This window comes from Lonchura striata, chromosome 13 (genome assembly GCF_046129695.1).
Source record: "Lonchura striata isolate bLonStr1 chromosome 13, bLonStr1.mat, whole genome shotgun sequence".
Classification (NCBI taxonomy): domain Eukaryota; kingdom Metazoa; phylum Chordata; class Aves; order Passeriformes; family Estrildidae; genus Lonchura; species Lonchura striata.
In genome coordinates, this window is record NC_134615.1 from 16831501 (window position 1) to 16846177 (window position 14677).

At 55.6% G+C, this 14677-nt stretch overlaps 2 protein-coding genes across 2 annotated transcripts; both read right to left on the reverse strand.

Moving 5' to 3' along the window:
* Positions 1-46: 46 nt before the first annotated feature.
* TMEM208 (transmembrane protein 208) lies at positions 47-5115 on the reverse strand. The gene is made up of 6 exons (XM_021541148.2): positions 5074-5115; positions 4908-5003; positions 4763-4822; positions 4513-4649; positions 1483-1567; positions 47-498 (listed from the first exon to the last, which is right to left on the reverse strand). The coding sequence occupies exons 1-6, from the start codon at positions 5077-5079 to the stop codon at positions 361-363; spliced, it is 522 nt and encodes a 173-aa protein (XP_021396823.1). The 5' UTR covers positions 5080-5115; the 3' UTR covers positions 47-360.
* Positions 5116-6185: 1070 nt separating this feature from the next.
* ELMO3 (engulfment and cell motility 3) lies at positions 6186-13970 on the reverse strand. The gene is made up of 19 exons (XM_021541031.2): positions 13783-13970; positions 13603-13675; positions 13480-13530; positions 12848-13017; positions 11955-12054; positions 11695-11846; positions 11535-11613; positions 11098-11148; positions 10615-10737; positions 10333-10464; positions 9963-10067; positions 9364-9472; positions 9014-9150; positions 8758-8921; positions 8528-8640; positions 8203-8307; positions 7775-7857; positions 7487-7567; positions 6186-7308 (listed from the first exon to the last, which is right to left on the reverse strand). Exons 1-19 carry the CDS (start codon positions 13968-13970, stop codon positions 7096-7098), a joined length of 2229 nt encoding a protein of 742 aa, XP_021396706.1. The 3' UTR covers positions 6186-7095.
* Between the last annotated feature and the right edge of the window lie 707 nt (positions 13971-14677).

The window sequence follows — 14677 nt, forward strand, 5'->3', positions numbered from 1 at the left end:
CTGGCACTTTTCACAGCTGCCCTGCACAAACCCACTGGCAGCATGGTCAATTAAGACTCCGCTCTTTAATGTACTATTTCCTCCAACATTGCACTCCCCAACGCTGAATGCGATACAGCGCTGCTTTAAAAAGGTATTTACACACATCCCAGCATCACCCCCTTGTCAGCCCAAGGAGCAGGGCCTCAGCCCATGCTAAGACCCAACCAGGGGAAGTCTCTTGCAGCCTTTCTGTCAGAATGGCAGCAGCGACAAAGGGCAACAGAGCTACTGCGGCGGTTTTGGATTGGTTTTGGTCGCATTCCTGATGAAATAACAGCATGGAGATGGGAGAGGGTGTTGATCTATCCCCAGCCAGGGCTAGAAGCGCTTCATCTGTCGGCGTTCCTGCCGCCGCTGCTTCTTCTCGTTCGGCTCCTGAGCGGCGGGCGAGGACTCGGCTGTAAACCAGGGCCCCAGGATGTTCACCCACAGCAGGTACAGAGCACGCCCCGGAGCCTGCAAAACACACGTGGCACAAGCTCAGTCACTGGGGGACAGCGCTGGCTGCTACGGGCGGGAGGGCTGGTCCTTCTGAGGGAGACAAAGCAGCTGGATCAGAGGCATCAGAGGCACGGAAATCAACGGCGGTGGCAGGCGCCCAAAATAAATAGCCTGATTTCATTCCATGGCTGAGGAACGCATACAGCGATCAGACTTCATGCACGGAAATCCCAGCATCAGGTCTGAATTACCCAGAGGGATCCAACTGTCCAGACATTCTGCCTCTCCTTCCTTTGGAAAACACACCTACATTTCTTTGAATTTGTGAAAAACAGCAATCCAGATGGTCTCCAGGGAACAGCCGAGCCTAGGCTGCCCTCTGCCAGGCCAGCTAGAGAGGAATTTGTGAGTGAGGACTGGTATGAGATCAAGGACTGAACTGGGATAACTTTCCATGCTCCCACAATTGCCTTCTGTACCTTTGTGGGATATCCTCAAAGCAAATGTGGGATTTTATCTGGAGACACGTGACAAATATTTCACGAGCAGAAAGAGCTTGGTATTAAGGGGAATGAAAGCTTGTAGCATGCTATCTACCCCAAAGCACAGTGTCCAGCAGATCCCAGCCTTGATCCATGCTGAATGGCTCAAAAAGCCAAACATGATGAAACACCATTTGTTACAGACACAGACTCTGTGCACCAAGACAACTTTGATCTGCCTCATGTTGCTTGTTGCCCATTCACGGGACCAGAGGGAAAGACAAAGGCCAGCCTAGTTTTTGCATGGTTGACCCAGAGAGATCAGGCCTTCTGTGCCTTGTGCAGCCTGAATTTTAAACAAGATGTGACAAGGAGATTAAAAAACACATCAGGAAATAGTTCGGGCCTGAAACATGACACTGAAACGAAATGGATAAATAATGTCCTGCATCCTGAAGACAGGGAAAGAAAGCAACAATGCAGGGCAAGATGGAAAACAGCAGGAGCTGGGGCTTACCAAGAGCCAGAAGTACCAGACGTAGAGCGAGAAGCAGCTCAGCACTTGGACTATAGCTGTCAGCAGGATCACGTCCTTGAGGTGCCTGAGGGAACAAAAGCAAAGCATTAAGCTTTCATTCCAACCCCTGCCAAACACAGCAGCTCCTCTGCCAGCACAGTCTGCTCTGCCTCAGGGGAGAGACCCTGCCCAACCCGGGCTCTGTCCCTGCAGCCCTGCTTTGCCACACAGTTACTGAGAGAATCAAAGCAGTAAACAAACAGCAAAATACTCTGATGAATTAAAGAGGTGATCTCCCTCTGAAAAAACAACATTGAGAAAGCTGAGGAGCTGCTAGGGTTTGGAAATCAGCAACAAAATCACCCCCCACCCCCACAGCTGAAGCAGCAGCTGCCCATTTGACACCTAAATGACATAAAGTGTAACTCCTGATGACTGGCTGTGCTGAAGGGAGCCATGAATCTTCCCCATGCCATTTCACAGGCTGACAGACACTTGGGGTCACTGAAGGACAAGCACACCACAAGCTGAGCTACAGCAACAGACAGCTCCTCCTCCCCTCCTGCTTATCTGACTCCAGCTCTTCCATGCCAGCCTGCGGCAGAGCTGAGAGCAGCTAAGGAGAGGAATAAGCTGCCCACACATCAACCACCACCCTCGGGGGATCTGACACCCAGGGGAGGTAAACAGGTATTCTGTTTCTCAACACAAGCCGCAGGGAGTGCCATGACGGTTTAGAAAAGAGGCCAGCTTTCACTCTGGTTAAATCATCATCTGCTGGAGTAAAAAACCCGTGTCACATACAAGAATGGAGACAAGAAAACAAAGGCATAAACAACATTGACTCAAGATACTGCAGAATCCACCATCAACAGCTCTAGCACAAGACACTAAGGGTTCAGTGACCTCTGACATTACCAGAGGCCACAGAGGGGTGAAAGCAGAGCTCCCACCAAACCCAGCTCTCCTAAACCACGAAGATGGGCCTTCCCCAACCCCAGAGCAACACAAAGCATCCATTTCAGTGACAGACAGCATGAGAGAAATACCATAAAATCCACAGTGTTCCAGAAGCAGCTCCAAAGGAGCAGTATTAATCAGCTGCAGCACACTTAGCTAAGGGGCTGGAAATATCCACTGCTTTCTGAAATACCTGATAGCCTAGGGTGGTTCCCTGATCCCCAGAGAGGTAATTTAGAGGTACAGAGTAAAGATGGGAACTTCAGCTTTGAAGGTTTTGTTTATAGAGCTCTGCCTCCCCTGTGTTTTGCATAGCCCATGACTCAGATAAGCATTAATTAATTTTAATGTGTGATAAAACCCACCCCAAATGCTCAGGCAGAAAAAACCTCTGTGCCTCAGTAGCAAGGGAAGTACATCTGCATGCAGGACTGCAGCAGTGCTATGGTTGTGCCTGTCCCCTTTCCACAGCAGGTACTGGGATCCCTGTGCTGCCTCCTGTCAGTCATTTTGCCTGACAGCACCATCACACACAGAAGGCAGTTATCAGGCACTCTGCCTCAGTGCCTTGCACAACTCCAAGAGACACCTCCCACAATCAGGAGCACACCCCAAACATCAAAGTTTTGTATCTTCCCTCTTTGACTATCCCACATCGTTTCACTAAAAAGGTATTCAAAATATTTTGCAAGTCCACTCTAGAGAGCCAAACCAGTGTAAAATGGGAGCAAAACACTTGGCTGACCAACAGGGAAATGAAGTCACTATAGGATGAAGAGGGAGTAAAGCACCCAGCTCATAGGTCACATCCCCTCTTCTCCTGGCCACTTTGTCCCTTGTCTGAGTCTCTTATACCAGACATCTGAGTCCCACCTGCTGAGGCAGAAAAGGTACCATTCCACCAACCCAAACACAAGATGAGAGCTCATTCTGTGCAGAGACAGCAGGTTCTCTTCCCCGCTGCCTGCTGATAACATCCCCAGGCAAAAAACAAAACTTCCATTAATAAAACTATATACATCTCTATATGATCCTGACAGCCTGAGAACACAGAGGGCTCAGATGGAAGCAAGGCCCCACTGTGCTTCTTCCAAAACCTGGCAGCAAGGGAAGGACAGACGTAAACATGGAACTGTAGCCCAAAGACATGGGAGGAAGGAGCCAAGGACCCCAGCACCTTGCTGAGCACACGCTGAAGATCCTCCTCAGAGGCTCAACCAACAGGCAGGGGCTGAGTGCAGGGAATACAAAGAGCAAAGCCTGACGTGTCCACAACTACCTGGCAATTTTCTGAAACTAATTTGAGGCTCAATGTTAGAAAACATGTAAATCTAGAAGATATTTCTGCTGTACTAGCACTGCTGCCTTCTTATTTTATTTAGCAGTGCTTTTCAATAATTACTGCTGTGTTTCTTGTAATCCTGTGGCATTCCTTCACCAAGGAAAAGAGTTACAGCAGTGCCAAGAACAGTGGACAGGCAGAGACTCAGTGCTGCCTGCAGAGGAACATGAAGAATGCACAAATATGGGGACAGAAATGGCTGCAGAGGTGACAGGAACTGGCTGAGACAGAGGCAGGAATTTTTAGTGTGTGGAGGATTTCAAGACATGGCCAGTTTGCAACCAGGAAGGCGTAACTGGCAGCATGTGCCCTTCTGCTCTGCCAAGCATTACCTGCAGTGCTGGTTTGAAAGGAAAATACCAATCACTGTGTGCTGCAGCAGTGTTTGTTAACTGAAAGATCATTGTAAACTACCCCTGCTGCACTCTTTGTGATCTCTTACCTCTACAGCTCAGCCCTATGGACAGTGACCGTGCCAGGCTGACACACCCATGTCGTGGCTCCTGACTGGGGCACACCACGCCAAGCGTTCAGGTAATAAGGACAGTTAAGGTACACTCTGAGGAAAAATGGCTCCAAACTTCCAGCTGCCCTCATGCCCATGCCAGTGGGCAAGCTGAGGAGGGAGCTGAGGCCCAGCCTTCTCCTCGGGAGCCTCTCCTGGCTCCGTGTGCACGCTCAGGCAGCAGGTCCTGCTCACCTGGACTCGTGCGGGTGTGGACACTCACTCTGCCATCCCCTGCTCCATATTCAGGTCAATTCCCCCGTCGGCAAGGCTGCCATCGTCTGTGAAAGACGGCTTTGCCATGGAGTTCATGGAGCGGTAGCTGGTGCCATAGACCACCAAGCTGAAGATGAAGGCGACCTGCAGCAGGGGAGCCGCTGTCAGCTGCGATGGCCACGACCCCGGGGCCGGGGGCCGCGGCCGAGCCCAGCCCAGGTGCCCCCGCCGGGGCAGAAGCGGTGCCTGGCGCTTACCCACGTCCAGGCGGAGGCGGCGGAGTAGAAGATGCCCAGGTTCACTACGGCGTACACGGCCTGCGGAAAGAGCACGGCACAGCTTTCCTCGTCCGCCCGCTCCCGCCCGGCCCGCGCCCCGCCGGGCCCGCCCGGCCGCACTCACGGACGCGCCCAGGATGATGCGGAGGTAGAAGCGCAGCGTCTCCCGGTTCTCCTCGAAGATCTGCTTCTTGCCCTTGGTGCCCGCCTTGCCCTTGGGCTGCGGAGCCAAGAGAGGCGGTCAGCGTCTCCCCGGAGTCCCGGACCCGCAACCCCGGCCCCGCACTCACCGCCATGGCCGCGCCGGCTCCGGCTTCGCTTCCCGCGGACGTGACGAGACGGAAGCGGCGGGACAGGGACCGGGATGGGCGGGACAGGGGCCGGGATGGGCGGGACAGGGACCGGGATGGGCGGGACAGCGCCCGGGATGGGCGGGACAGCGCCCGGGATGGGCGGGACAGAGCCCGAGATGCGCGGGACAGGGACCGGGATGGGCGGGACAGGGGCCGGGATGGGCGGGACAGGGACCGGGATGGGCGGGACAGCGCCCGGGATGGGCGGGACAGAGCCCGGGATGGGCGGGACAGGGACCGGGATGGGCGGGACAGGGACCGGGATGGGCGGGACAGAGCCCGAGATGCGCGGGACAGGGACCGGGATGGGCGGGACAGGGGCCGGGATGGACGGGACAGAGCCCGGGATGGACGGGACAGAGACCGGGATGGACGGGACAGAGACCGGGATGGGCGGGACAGAGCCCGAGATGCGCGGGACAGGGACCGGGATGGACGGGACAGAGACCGGGACAGGGACCGGGATGGGCGGGACAGAGCCCGGGATGGACGGGACAGGGACCGGGGCGGGACAGGGGCCGGGATGGACGGGACAGGGACCGGGACAGGGACCGGGATGGGCGGGACAGGGGCCGGGGCGGGAGGGAACGGCCCTGCCCGGAGTCCTCCCACGGAATCGCAGAATAGCGAGGCTGCAAAGGGTCAGTTGGTTCAACGTCCCTGCTCAAGTTGGGTCTTTTCAGAAGTGGCTTTTTAATATCCCCAGCGAGGGAGACTCCACACCCTTTCTGGACAAGCGAACTGGGAAGAACTTCACTGTGCGAGTAACAATGCAAAGGAATAGAAAGATTGCCCCAGCATGGGACTGGGACTATCCACAGTGCTCCCAGCCATCTCGGGCTGGAAATGGCCTTAGCTGTAGTCTTAGCTATAGGGAGCTTGACTCTGAGCCTGCACCTCAACACCAGGAACAAGATCTTGCCAGCCATCCTCCCAGCTCCTTCAAGCACAGCTCCCACCGTGCTGCCATCCCAGCCTTACCCACTCTGGCCCCTTTTGACCCTCATCCATCTCAGCTCTTTCCCAAACCTTTGGAAAGGACACGTCTCCGAGTTCTCCACAAGTGTTTATTGTCCCAATACACAGGAGACAGAGGCACGGCTGGATCCCCACCGACCTGTGGCTGTTAGCACAACAGCCCTGGGAGAAGCTGAGGCACGAGGAGTGCAGGGCACTGAGCAGGGGCTGTGGGGCCGGGGAGGAGGTAGCTTGTCGTGGTGCAGTAGTGCAGCAGCATGGCTGAAGTGTGCAAGTATCTGCCCCAGGTGGGGAAGGCACTGGAATTGGCACAACAGGCATACCAGGGTGTCCTCCTCACACCAGACTCAGCTGAACGGTGCTGGGAAAAAGGGGCTTGTACCTAATCACCCCCATTCCAGGACAGTGCAGAGGGCTCAGCAAAAACACCTTTCAGTGCAGGAGGGACCTGGCAGGGCAGGCACATCATGCCCTGGAGATGCCATCTGCTTGACAAACTTAATGGAAAGGTGTGTTCCATCCTTTTTCTAACCACTTTGTTGTCCAGAAAGGATTCCCTACATTAATGGTGAAAGTGAGGCAGTGCAGATTCATACCTTTGTAGTGTTAATCCCCCTTCAGCTATCCCAGGGCTGGCTGTACCTTTATTCCAGTACACATCCTTGCCCACTGTGCCCAAAGCCTGGCTGCAGTGTGAGGGAATCAGGGCCACCACAGAGGGGTTTGACTGTATTTTATCTCACCTTCCCATGGCAGGGGGGCAGAGCAGCCAGGTCACCCCCCTTGAACAGGAGGCTAATGCTTGGTGGCTCATTCCCATGTTTTTGCAGGAGGCAGGACACAGGCAGGGAAGGGTAGGACACCCAAGTCCCCAGCCAGCACCTGGCCTGTCCCTTTGGGCCAGAGATGAGGGACAGAGCCTGGAGGGAGTGTTTTGATTTTGAGGGGCATAGAGAGTGGGGACAGAGCACAGGGAGGAACTCACTGCTCTGCATGGCTAAAGTCATAGCAGAAGTTTAAGTTGCTGGGAGGCTTTGGTATGGGAGGGGGTTCGTCGGGAATGCTGATGTTCTCCAGGTCCAGGAGCCGCAGCTTGAGCTCCATGGACAGCAGGACATCGAGGTCTGTCTGTGTTCGCTCACTTGTCATCTCCTTGCCCAGAAGCACATTCAGCCCATCCGTCCAGAGGCAGAACTGGGGAAGCAGAGCATGGGCATCTCTTGCACCAGCCCTGGGCAGATGGAGAGCCCATCTCTCCCCTGCTGTGGCTTCCACCCCCCAGGGACACACACAGCTCACTCCCCTGACTCTTGTGCCATGGCAGAGACATCTTGGGCACTGTGTGCCTCCCCAACAGGCCCCTGGAGCTCACCTCGTAGCGGGTGGGGGCAATGAAGTTGAGGCAGTATTCCTCCACATCATGCACAATAGAGAAGGCCAGCTCCAGAACATCCTGCAGGGACAGCACAGGGGCTAGCTGGTTTCTCAGCTGGACTCCTCCCAGCCCTGGCAGGGTTCAGAGCAGGAGCTGCACCCAGCCTCCTCCTCTGCACTCCAGGAGACCCAAGAGGCCTCTCTATCCATGAAACCACACATCCTGCCACCCGCTCACTTCCAAAACCCATCCCCAGCTGGACAGGATAGGGTGTGAGGTGCTGACCTTGTTCTGCTTCCCAGAGCTCTTCTCTTTTGTGTGTGGACACTCCTTCCCCACCAGAAGCATCTTCATGTCTGCCACAGGAACTGTAGCAAGTGGAGGAGCTATGAATTCCTTCTCCCTCTTCCCATCCCTCTCCCCCTTCTTCAGGTCCCCCACGTGCAGAGCCCAGTACAACCCGAATGTGGGGACTCACAGCCATCCACAGCTTGGGGTCGGGGGCTCAAGACACTTTGTAGCACCCTTTGGGAAGCCAGTCTGCCCCAGTCTGAACTTCCACAGGTCCCAGTCCCACAATACCAGCAGACACTGGGACAGCCATCCAGCAGCCAAGCAGAGGGACGATTCCCACCTTAAGGCAGTCTTAACCTGGAGGTTATCAGAGGGCTGCCCTCCCTCCTTCCCAGCCTCTCTTTCTCTCCATCACCTACTTTTCTCTGTCAGGCTCTCGATGGGAGGAGACTGCACCCCCTCCTCCACGTCCCCATAGTGCAGCACCTTGTGGTTGGGGGACAGCCGGCAGTACCACAGCTTGTCTGCAGCAGAAGAACCATGAGAAACTCTCAGCCACTCCCAAGGGGCATGGAGCTGCCCCTTATCAGCACCCCTCATTTCTCCCAGCCCATAGGTTTAGCCCATACCAGCTGTCTAGGGAGTTGGGCATTCTACTCCCACAGATAACTGGGACTTCCCCAGTGGCAGGGGACATGTCCCCCTGCCAGGCCCCCCACGCTGGAGCAGGGTTCTGGCACCCACCCTGCCTGCGGCGGCTGCTGATCTTGCGGAAGAGGGTTCCCTCGCAGAGATGCAGCAGGCGCTGCTGTCGGATCAGCTCCAGGAGCTCCGGCTTCAGCTTCTCCCGCAGCTCCCTGGGATGAGAGCCAGCAGAAGAGGAGCACAGCTTCAACAGGCACTCGCTGACCCAATAGTGTTGTCCCTGCCTCAGGCCCCATCACAGCCCCACTCCCTGCCCACAGCCCACTCACAGCACAGGCACAGCCAGCGTCTCCTCCTGGTGCAGCCGCTCCGTCTGCCGCAGCTTCAGGATCTCACTGTAGTTCAGTGCGTTCACTCTGGTCTTGAATAGCTCCAGGGACGTGGGCTTGAGGGACAGGGTCCTGGTGATCTGCTCCCGCACCACCTGCATCACCTGCCAGGCCCGAGATGTCAACTCCAGTTTGGCAACACTCCCCAAATCCATGAATTTGTATTCCCATCCAGAGAAGAAGCATCCCCCTATACCTTGTCAAAGTCCTCCTGGGTTGCTCTCATCTCCTTCCAGGTCTTGTTCACCAGCTGGATGCAGATGCAGAATAGCTCTTCAAAGAAATGATCCTGCCCGAAGAACATAGGGTAAAAGGCCTGAGCCGTCTCCGAGCCTGTGGTGAGAAGGACAGATGAAGCCAGACTCCCCAGTTTTTCCAGGGGATTTCAGTGTCCAGGGAAACCTGGGTATTTCCCAGTCCTACATCCCCCTTCCCATGCTGCCAGCCATGCCAGAGCCTGGTAGCCACATGGATGCAGTCCCCTGCCCTGGCAGCTTGTTCCCCACGCAGCAGGGCAGGGAGAAGGATGAGCTTGGGCACACGTACACGGCTCTCCAATGTGCAGGATCTCACAGAGGATCAGTGTGAGCTGGATGCTGCTTCGAGCAAAGGGACATTCGTGTTTGTCTTCCCGGCTGCTGTTCTCGAGGATAAACTGGAGAAGAGAGCCATGACCTCATGTTACATGGACTTGGAGGGCTGCTCCAACAGTGGATGTCAGACATACCATGCTTCTCTTGCACTCCTAGTCATGCTGTCCCCTCAACAGGTGAAGCCATCTCTAACTCAAGTGACCCACTCTTCCAAAAATCCAACCCCAGCCTCCTTTTCCCTTGTGGCAGTGTGGGAGCTAGTCACAGGCACGGCAGGTTGGAGCATAGCTCATGCCCTGCTGGTTTTGCCCAAACTGCCCCAGTTTGCTCAAGGCTTGGAAACCAAGCTGTGAGCAAACCCTTAAAAATTATGGGGACCCTTCAGAGGCACTAGCCTCAAATGGCTTCCCCTACCCAGAGGAAGGACTAATTTCCATCTGAAACAGAGCAACAGTAGGACAACTGCCTGGGTGTGGCCAAGGACAGATCACAAGGAAAGGAAAAGAAGGTGCAGCTCTACCAGGGAGTTCCCCGGGACAGCACAGCACCTACCCTGCCATAGGCATTAGGGGTGTTCCTGGAGAAATACACCATGTTGTCCAGGGCAAGGAGTCCTGGTGGGGCACGGCGGAGATCCTCTGCTGGGTTGCTGTTGTTCTAGGAGGACACAAAGGATGTGATTTAGCAGCTGCTGCTGCTTTGTTCTTCAAGCAGCAGTGTCTTCCCAACACAGCCATGGGGTTTGCCAGCGGCTCCACAGCACTTGCTGTTCACAGTGCTGAGGGAGCAGAAGGGAGGTATTGCATGGTGGTCCCTCAGCATCAACAGGGACACCTGGCTTAAGGGAGCCATCAGAAGGTGCCACCAAGGCCCTGTGGTGGAGCCAGCACAGGGCTCAGAAGGGGAGGCAGGGGCAACGCACCATGAAGCCCAGCTTGCGGAATTCCTTGGCACACAGGGATCGCCGGCGCTCCGTGCTGAAGGCGCCAGCCGGCACCTCGCCCTCCGACTCAAAAGCAGTTTGGCGCAGGGACTGGAGGAGATCCCGCTGTTCCTGGAGGGCAGCAGAGAGGAGGGGATGCCAGTGAACCACACAGAATCAGGTTCTCCCTGGGCAAACCCAAATGTGTTTGGTTCATCCAAACGTGAGTTTCCACAGGTGGAAGAGACCAAGTCCAGATTTGCAAGGAGAGTACTCCCAGACCTGTGAGTAGGGATCCATGGACATTTTCATGCGATGCTCGCACAAGTTGAGGCTGACAGACTGCAGCACGTAAAGATAATGGGCCATCTCATCCCCCAGTGGCTCGGAGCTGTGGATAATGTTCTACAGGAGATCATGAAACAGAAAGTTCCCCCATGCTGCTGCTTCCAGTCCAAGCACAGGACCCAACAGCCAAATCCCAGCAGGTGCTGCTGCTCAAAGGGGTGTTGGGAAGTGGGACACTCCCCTTGGGGTTGGGCAAGACCTGTATGCACTGAACTGCAGGCAGATGGGGCTGCAACCCTGGGCACGTGGGTGCCAGCAGAGCAGCACCCATAGGTGTTCTCTGGGAAAGGGTGTGGGGCATACAAGCAACCCAGCCAACAATGGACACCAAAGGTTGGAGCTCAGGGGACAGGGCCTGGGGACAAAGGACAGAGAATGAAGCACAGAGCAGACCCTTGCACAACCCCAGCTCCTCACCTTGTGGATAAACTGCCTGATGTTCTTCTGCCTCAGGTAGTCCATCATGTCCTAGGAAAAAAAATAGGCTGTGAGACATTGCCCAGTTCAGCACACCACCATTTCCCCCCAAAAAAAGGAGGGGGCAGTGTGAGGACATAGACTTTAACCATTTCTGGGCACTTCTTTGCAGCCCTGCCATCCCAAAGAGCACAAACCCCACAGCAGAGAACCCAGCTGCCCAAGGCCCCATCACAGGGGGGGGCCCACTCTGAGAGCTCAGATGTGCCAGGGATTGGGTCATCACAATCACTGTGCCGCCACCACCAACTGTGATACTTCTGTCATTTGAGACAAAAAGTCCTGACAACCGAGGGCTCTCAGCAGGCCACCCCGCTGACAGAGGCACTGCGGTGCCTGAGTCTGCAATGCCACCACCCTGCCACGGTGCCCCTCACCCGTCGCTCAGCGTCGGTCGTGCTCAGCAGCAGCGCAATGAGCAGAGCCATCGCCTTCAGCTGCAGCTGGGCATTTGTCCTGTGGGAGGAAGAGCAGGAGGATGTGAGAATCCCCAGCTCGGAGGGTGGGGGTGAACGGTGCTCTGGCCTCTCCACTTACGCCTGCAGGTGGGTGAGAAGGCGGTCCAATGTCACTTCTTTTTTGACCACCTCAAAGAGGAGGCGACTGGTAGGCACCATATTCTCCAAGATAGACAAGGAGAGCTGCTGGATAGATGCATCCACTGCATTCATGTTCACATAACTCACTATCTATGAGACACAAAACCATCTGTCTGTCAATGGTAGGCTGAGCCTGGAGCACAAGGATAACAAGGGATCCCACAGGCACAAACTGTGGGCATTGTAGAAAACTCTTACCTTTTTGATGAAGACTGTACTAAGATTTTCCCAGGAAACAAAATCATGCTCCATCAGCTCTGTGAAGGCTTTGAGGGTATGAGCCAGCATCTCCCCTGTACTGGAGGGACGGATGAACAAATACAGTGAGGATGGCTCCAGATCCCATCTGCAGCTGAATATTGGTGGGCATGTTAGAAACAGCTAGAGAAGAGAGCAGTGAGCAGGAGAAAGGAAAGAGACTGTTAGGCAAGAAAACAGACTCTCACTTAGTCATCCCAGGAAGTCAACTTGCCCAGGAAGTCAAGGCAGGAGAAGTTCAGTAATTGGAAAGCTACATCACCATGGTACAAAGATCGCTGCAGACAAGCCCTCAAGAAAGCTGAACCACCCCATATCCCTCCCTCTACTTCCAAAAAACATGTGGTGCATTGCTTGGTTCCACATTCTCTGTGTGACAGGAGCTCAGAGGAGCTGCACCATCATCACATCCTGAAAGAGTCATACAGGCAGTGGTATTTGGCAACCAGGGTTTTCTCAAGCTCCCTGCAGAACTCTTGAAGCTAAAACCTCAGGGCAGAGGGATCATTCAGGGTGGCAGGAATGAGGAGCAGCACTGGAGGCCAAGATGATCACAGTAGGTTTCCTGGTAGCAAGCCCCATGAGGCTACAGATAACTCAGCCAGAGAAGGGATGGAAGGTTCAAGTCTGGGCACATTCACAAGGAGTCAGGACTGCATATCTGTGGGGACCTTCCCCTGGCTGCCAGCGTGCAGGGACACAGCCACAGTACAGGCATCAACAAGTCAGGAACGCAAAGAGTCCACTCCAACACCCAGCTTGGAGCTCATGCAGCATTAGCAAGGGAGAAGAAAAGCCAAGGACTGCAAGGAAAGTCCTGTCCTGATACTAACTCATTCCCTTCTTCCACAATAGAGTAGATTTGCTTCAAGCCATTCCTGCTGATGAACTCTTGAGCAAAGGTAACATCCTGGGAGAGGCTTGCAAGCTTTTTCAGTGAGTCAGTCTTCACATCCGCATTCTTGCTCTGGATCCCGATATACAACTGCTCTGCTTCTTGGTCCTAGCAGGAAGGAAAGAATCAACCCAAAGGGGCTCATCGAAAGACAGCGAGAAGCTTGAAGGTGGCTGTAAGAGCTGAAGTGCAAGTTTTGGAAGGAGCCTCAGGCTAGAGGAGCCCCACTAAGGAGCTGGACCAAGAAACAAAGCCACCAGAGCAGAGACCAGGTGGAGCTGAGGATAGAGGTCAAACTGGCATGCCACCAAGAACCCTTGATGAGTTGGCCTCCACGTCCAAAGCGTTTCAAGATGATTTAATTTCTCTTCAAACTCCCCCAGGCTCTGCCGAGGGAAAATGAAGGCTGAGACATGTCTCCTGCCTGTGTTTTCTGTTGGGTCTGAGGCACAGAGAAGGGCCATCATGAGCTCAAGTCACGGAGGCAGGCAGAGGGCTCGGAGCACCCCACTGCAGGGGCACGGAGCACCAGAGCACGCAGCGGAGGAGATGGGGGCCAGAGGGATGTACCGGGGAGGTGGTCAGCCGCAAAATGCTCCCGTTCTTAATGTCCCTGCGGTTCTGTAAGGAGAAAGGCAGCCGGTGAGGCGGAGCGCGCGGCAGCGGCGGGGCCGGGGCCGGGCGGTGTCTCACCGACTCGGTGATGTAGGTCTGCCGCCCGTCCGCGTACTGCAGCGCGTACCGCTCGGCGTTGGGCAGGCTCCACCTGCGGCCACGGGCGGCCGGTCACAGCCCCGTTCGGCCGTGCCGGCAGCCCCCGGGGCACCGCCGCCCGGGCACGGGCTGCCCCGGCTGGCGGCAGCGGGTACTCACGCGTCGCAGACGTCCTTGAGCACTGAGGCGAGCGGCTTGGTCTGCGGGAGGGAGGCCGGCGTGAGCCGCGGCGGGGGCGCGGGGAGGGGCGCGGGGGTGCCGGGCGGTACCTGCTGGAGCTCGATCAGCTGCGGGATGGCTCCCACCATCTGGATGGCGATCTTCACCACGTCCTTGGGCGGCGGCATGGCTCCCGCGGCGGCCCCGCACCGGCGGCAGTTCCGGGCTGTGCCGCCGCCTCCCCTCACCCAGGGCCCGGCCCCCTCACCTGAGCTGACGCGGGTGTGGCAGCACCCACCTCCGGCAGGACACGGCCTCCTGCCGGGAAAGCAACCCCATCCCCCGGGCTAGGGCACAGAGGAGGCACAGGCCGCGGCAAGGTGAGAAACTCTGGAAAGTTTTTTGTTTATTCACGTCGGAGAACACTCTGTACAAATATGACAGGCAATTTTCTTTTCCTTGCAAAAAAAAAAAAAAAAAAAGTATAAAAATAATCTTTATATATGAATCAAAAGTTCATTTTGCAACTGTAAATTTTTCTCTAGGTATCCTTTTCGGAAGGTCTAACTGGTGGTGGACGTGAACACTGGGAAGGAGGGCAAGAGCCAGGCAGTGGATGAAGAGCTCGAGCTGCACCAAAGCCACGGAGCTTTAACAGGCAGGACCAAGGGATTCCAGTCAGCTTCCATGTGGAAGGGGGAAAGGCTCAGGGACTGGCAGCACACAGGCTGGAAGTTCACCCCTCGGAGAGGTCTCACACCTCAGCTGTCCTGCCAGCAGCAGCTGCCTGCTGCCAAACCAGCGTCCCATTGCTCCTCCCGAGTTCTTCATGCTTTCCCCAAAGAGGCTGCCAGTGCTTTGTTACTGCAGAAATGAACAGTCCTTGTGGAGGAGT

Excerpts from the sequence above, each read along its gene's own strand:
- TMEM208 (XM_021541148.2), bottom strand. Across the intron at positions 1,568-4,512 it reads ATGGAGCAGGGGATGGCAGA|GCACCTCAAGGACGTGATCC; the intron begins GTGAGTGTCCAC and ends TTGTTCCCTCAG. Across the intron at positions 499-1,482 it reads TCTGGTACTTCTGGCTCTTG|GCTCCGGGGCGTGCTCTGTA; the intron begins GTAAGCCCCAGC and ends TGTGTTTTGCAG.
- ELMO3 (XM_021541031.2), bottom strand. The coding sequence starts at position 13,970 with ATGCCGCCGCCCAAGGACGTGGTGAAGATCGCCATCCAGATGGTGGGA. Across the intron at positions 10,738-11,097 it reads TCAGGCAGTTTATCCACAAG|AACATTATCCACAGCTCCGA; the intron begins GTGAGGAGCTGG and ends GATCTCCTGTAG. Across the intron at positions 8,641-8,757 it reads ACGCTGGCTGTGCCTGTGCT|GGAGCTGCGGGAGAAGCTGA; the intron begins GTGAGTGGGCTG and ends CTCTCATCCCAG.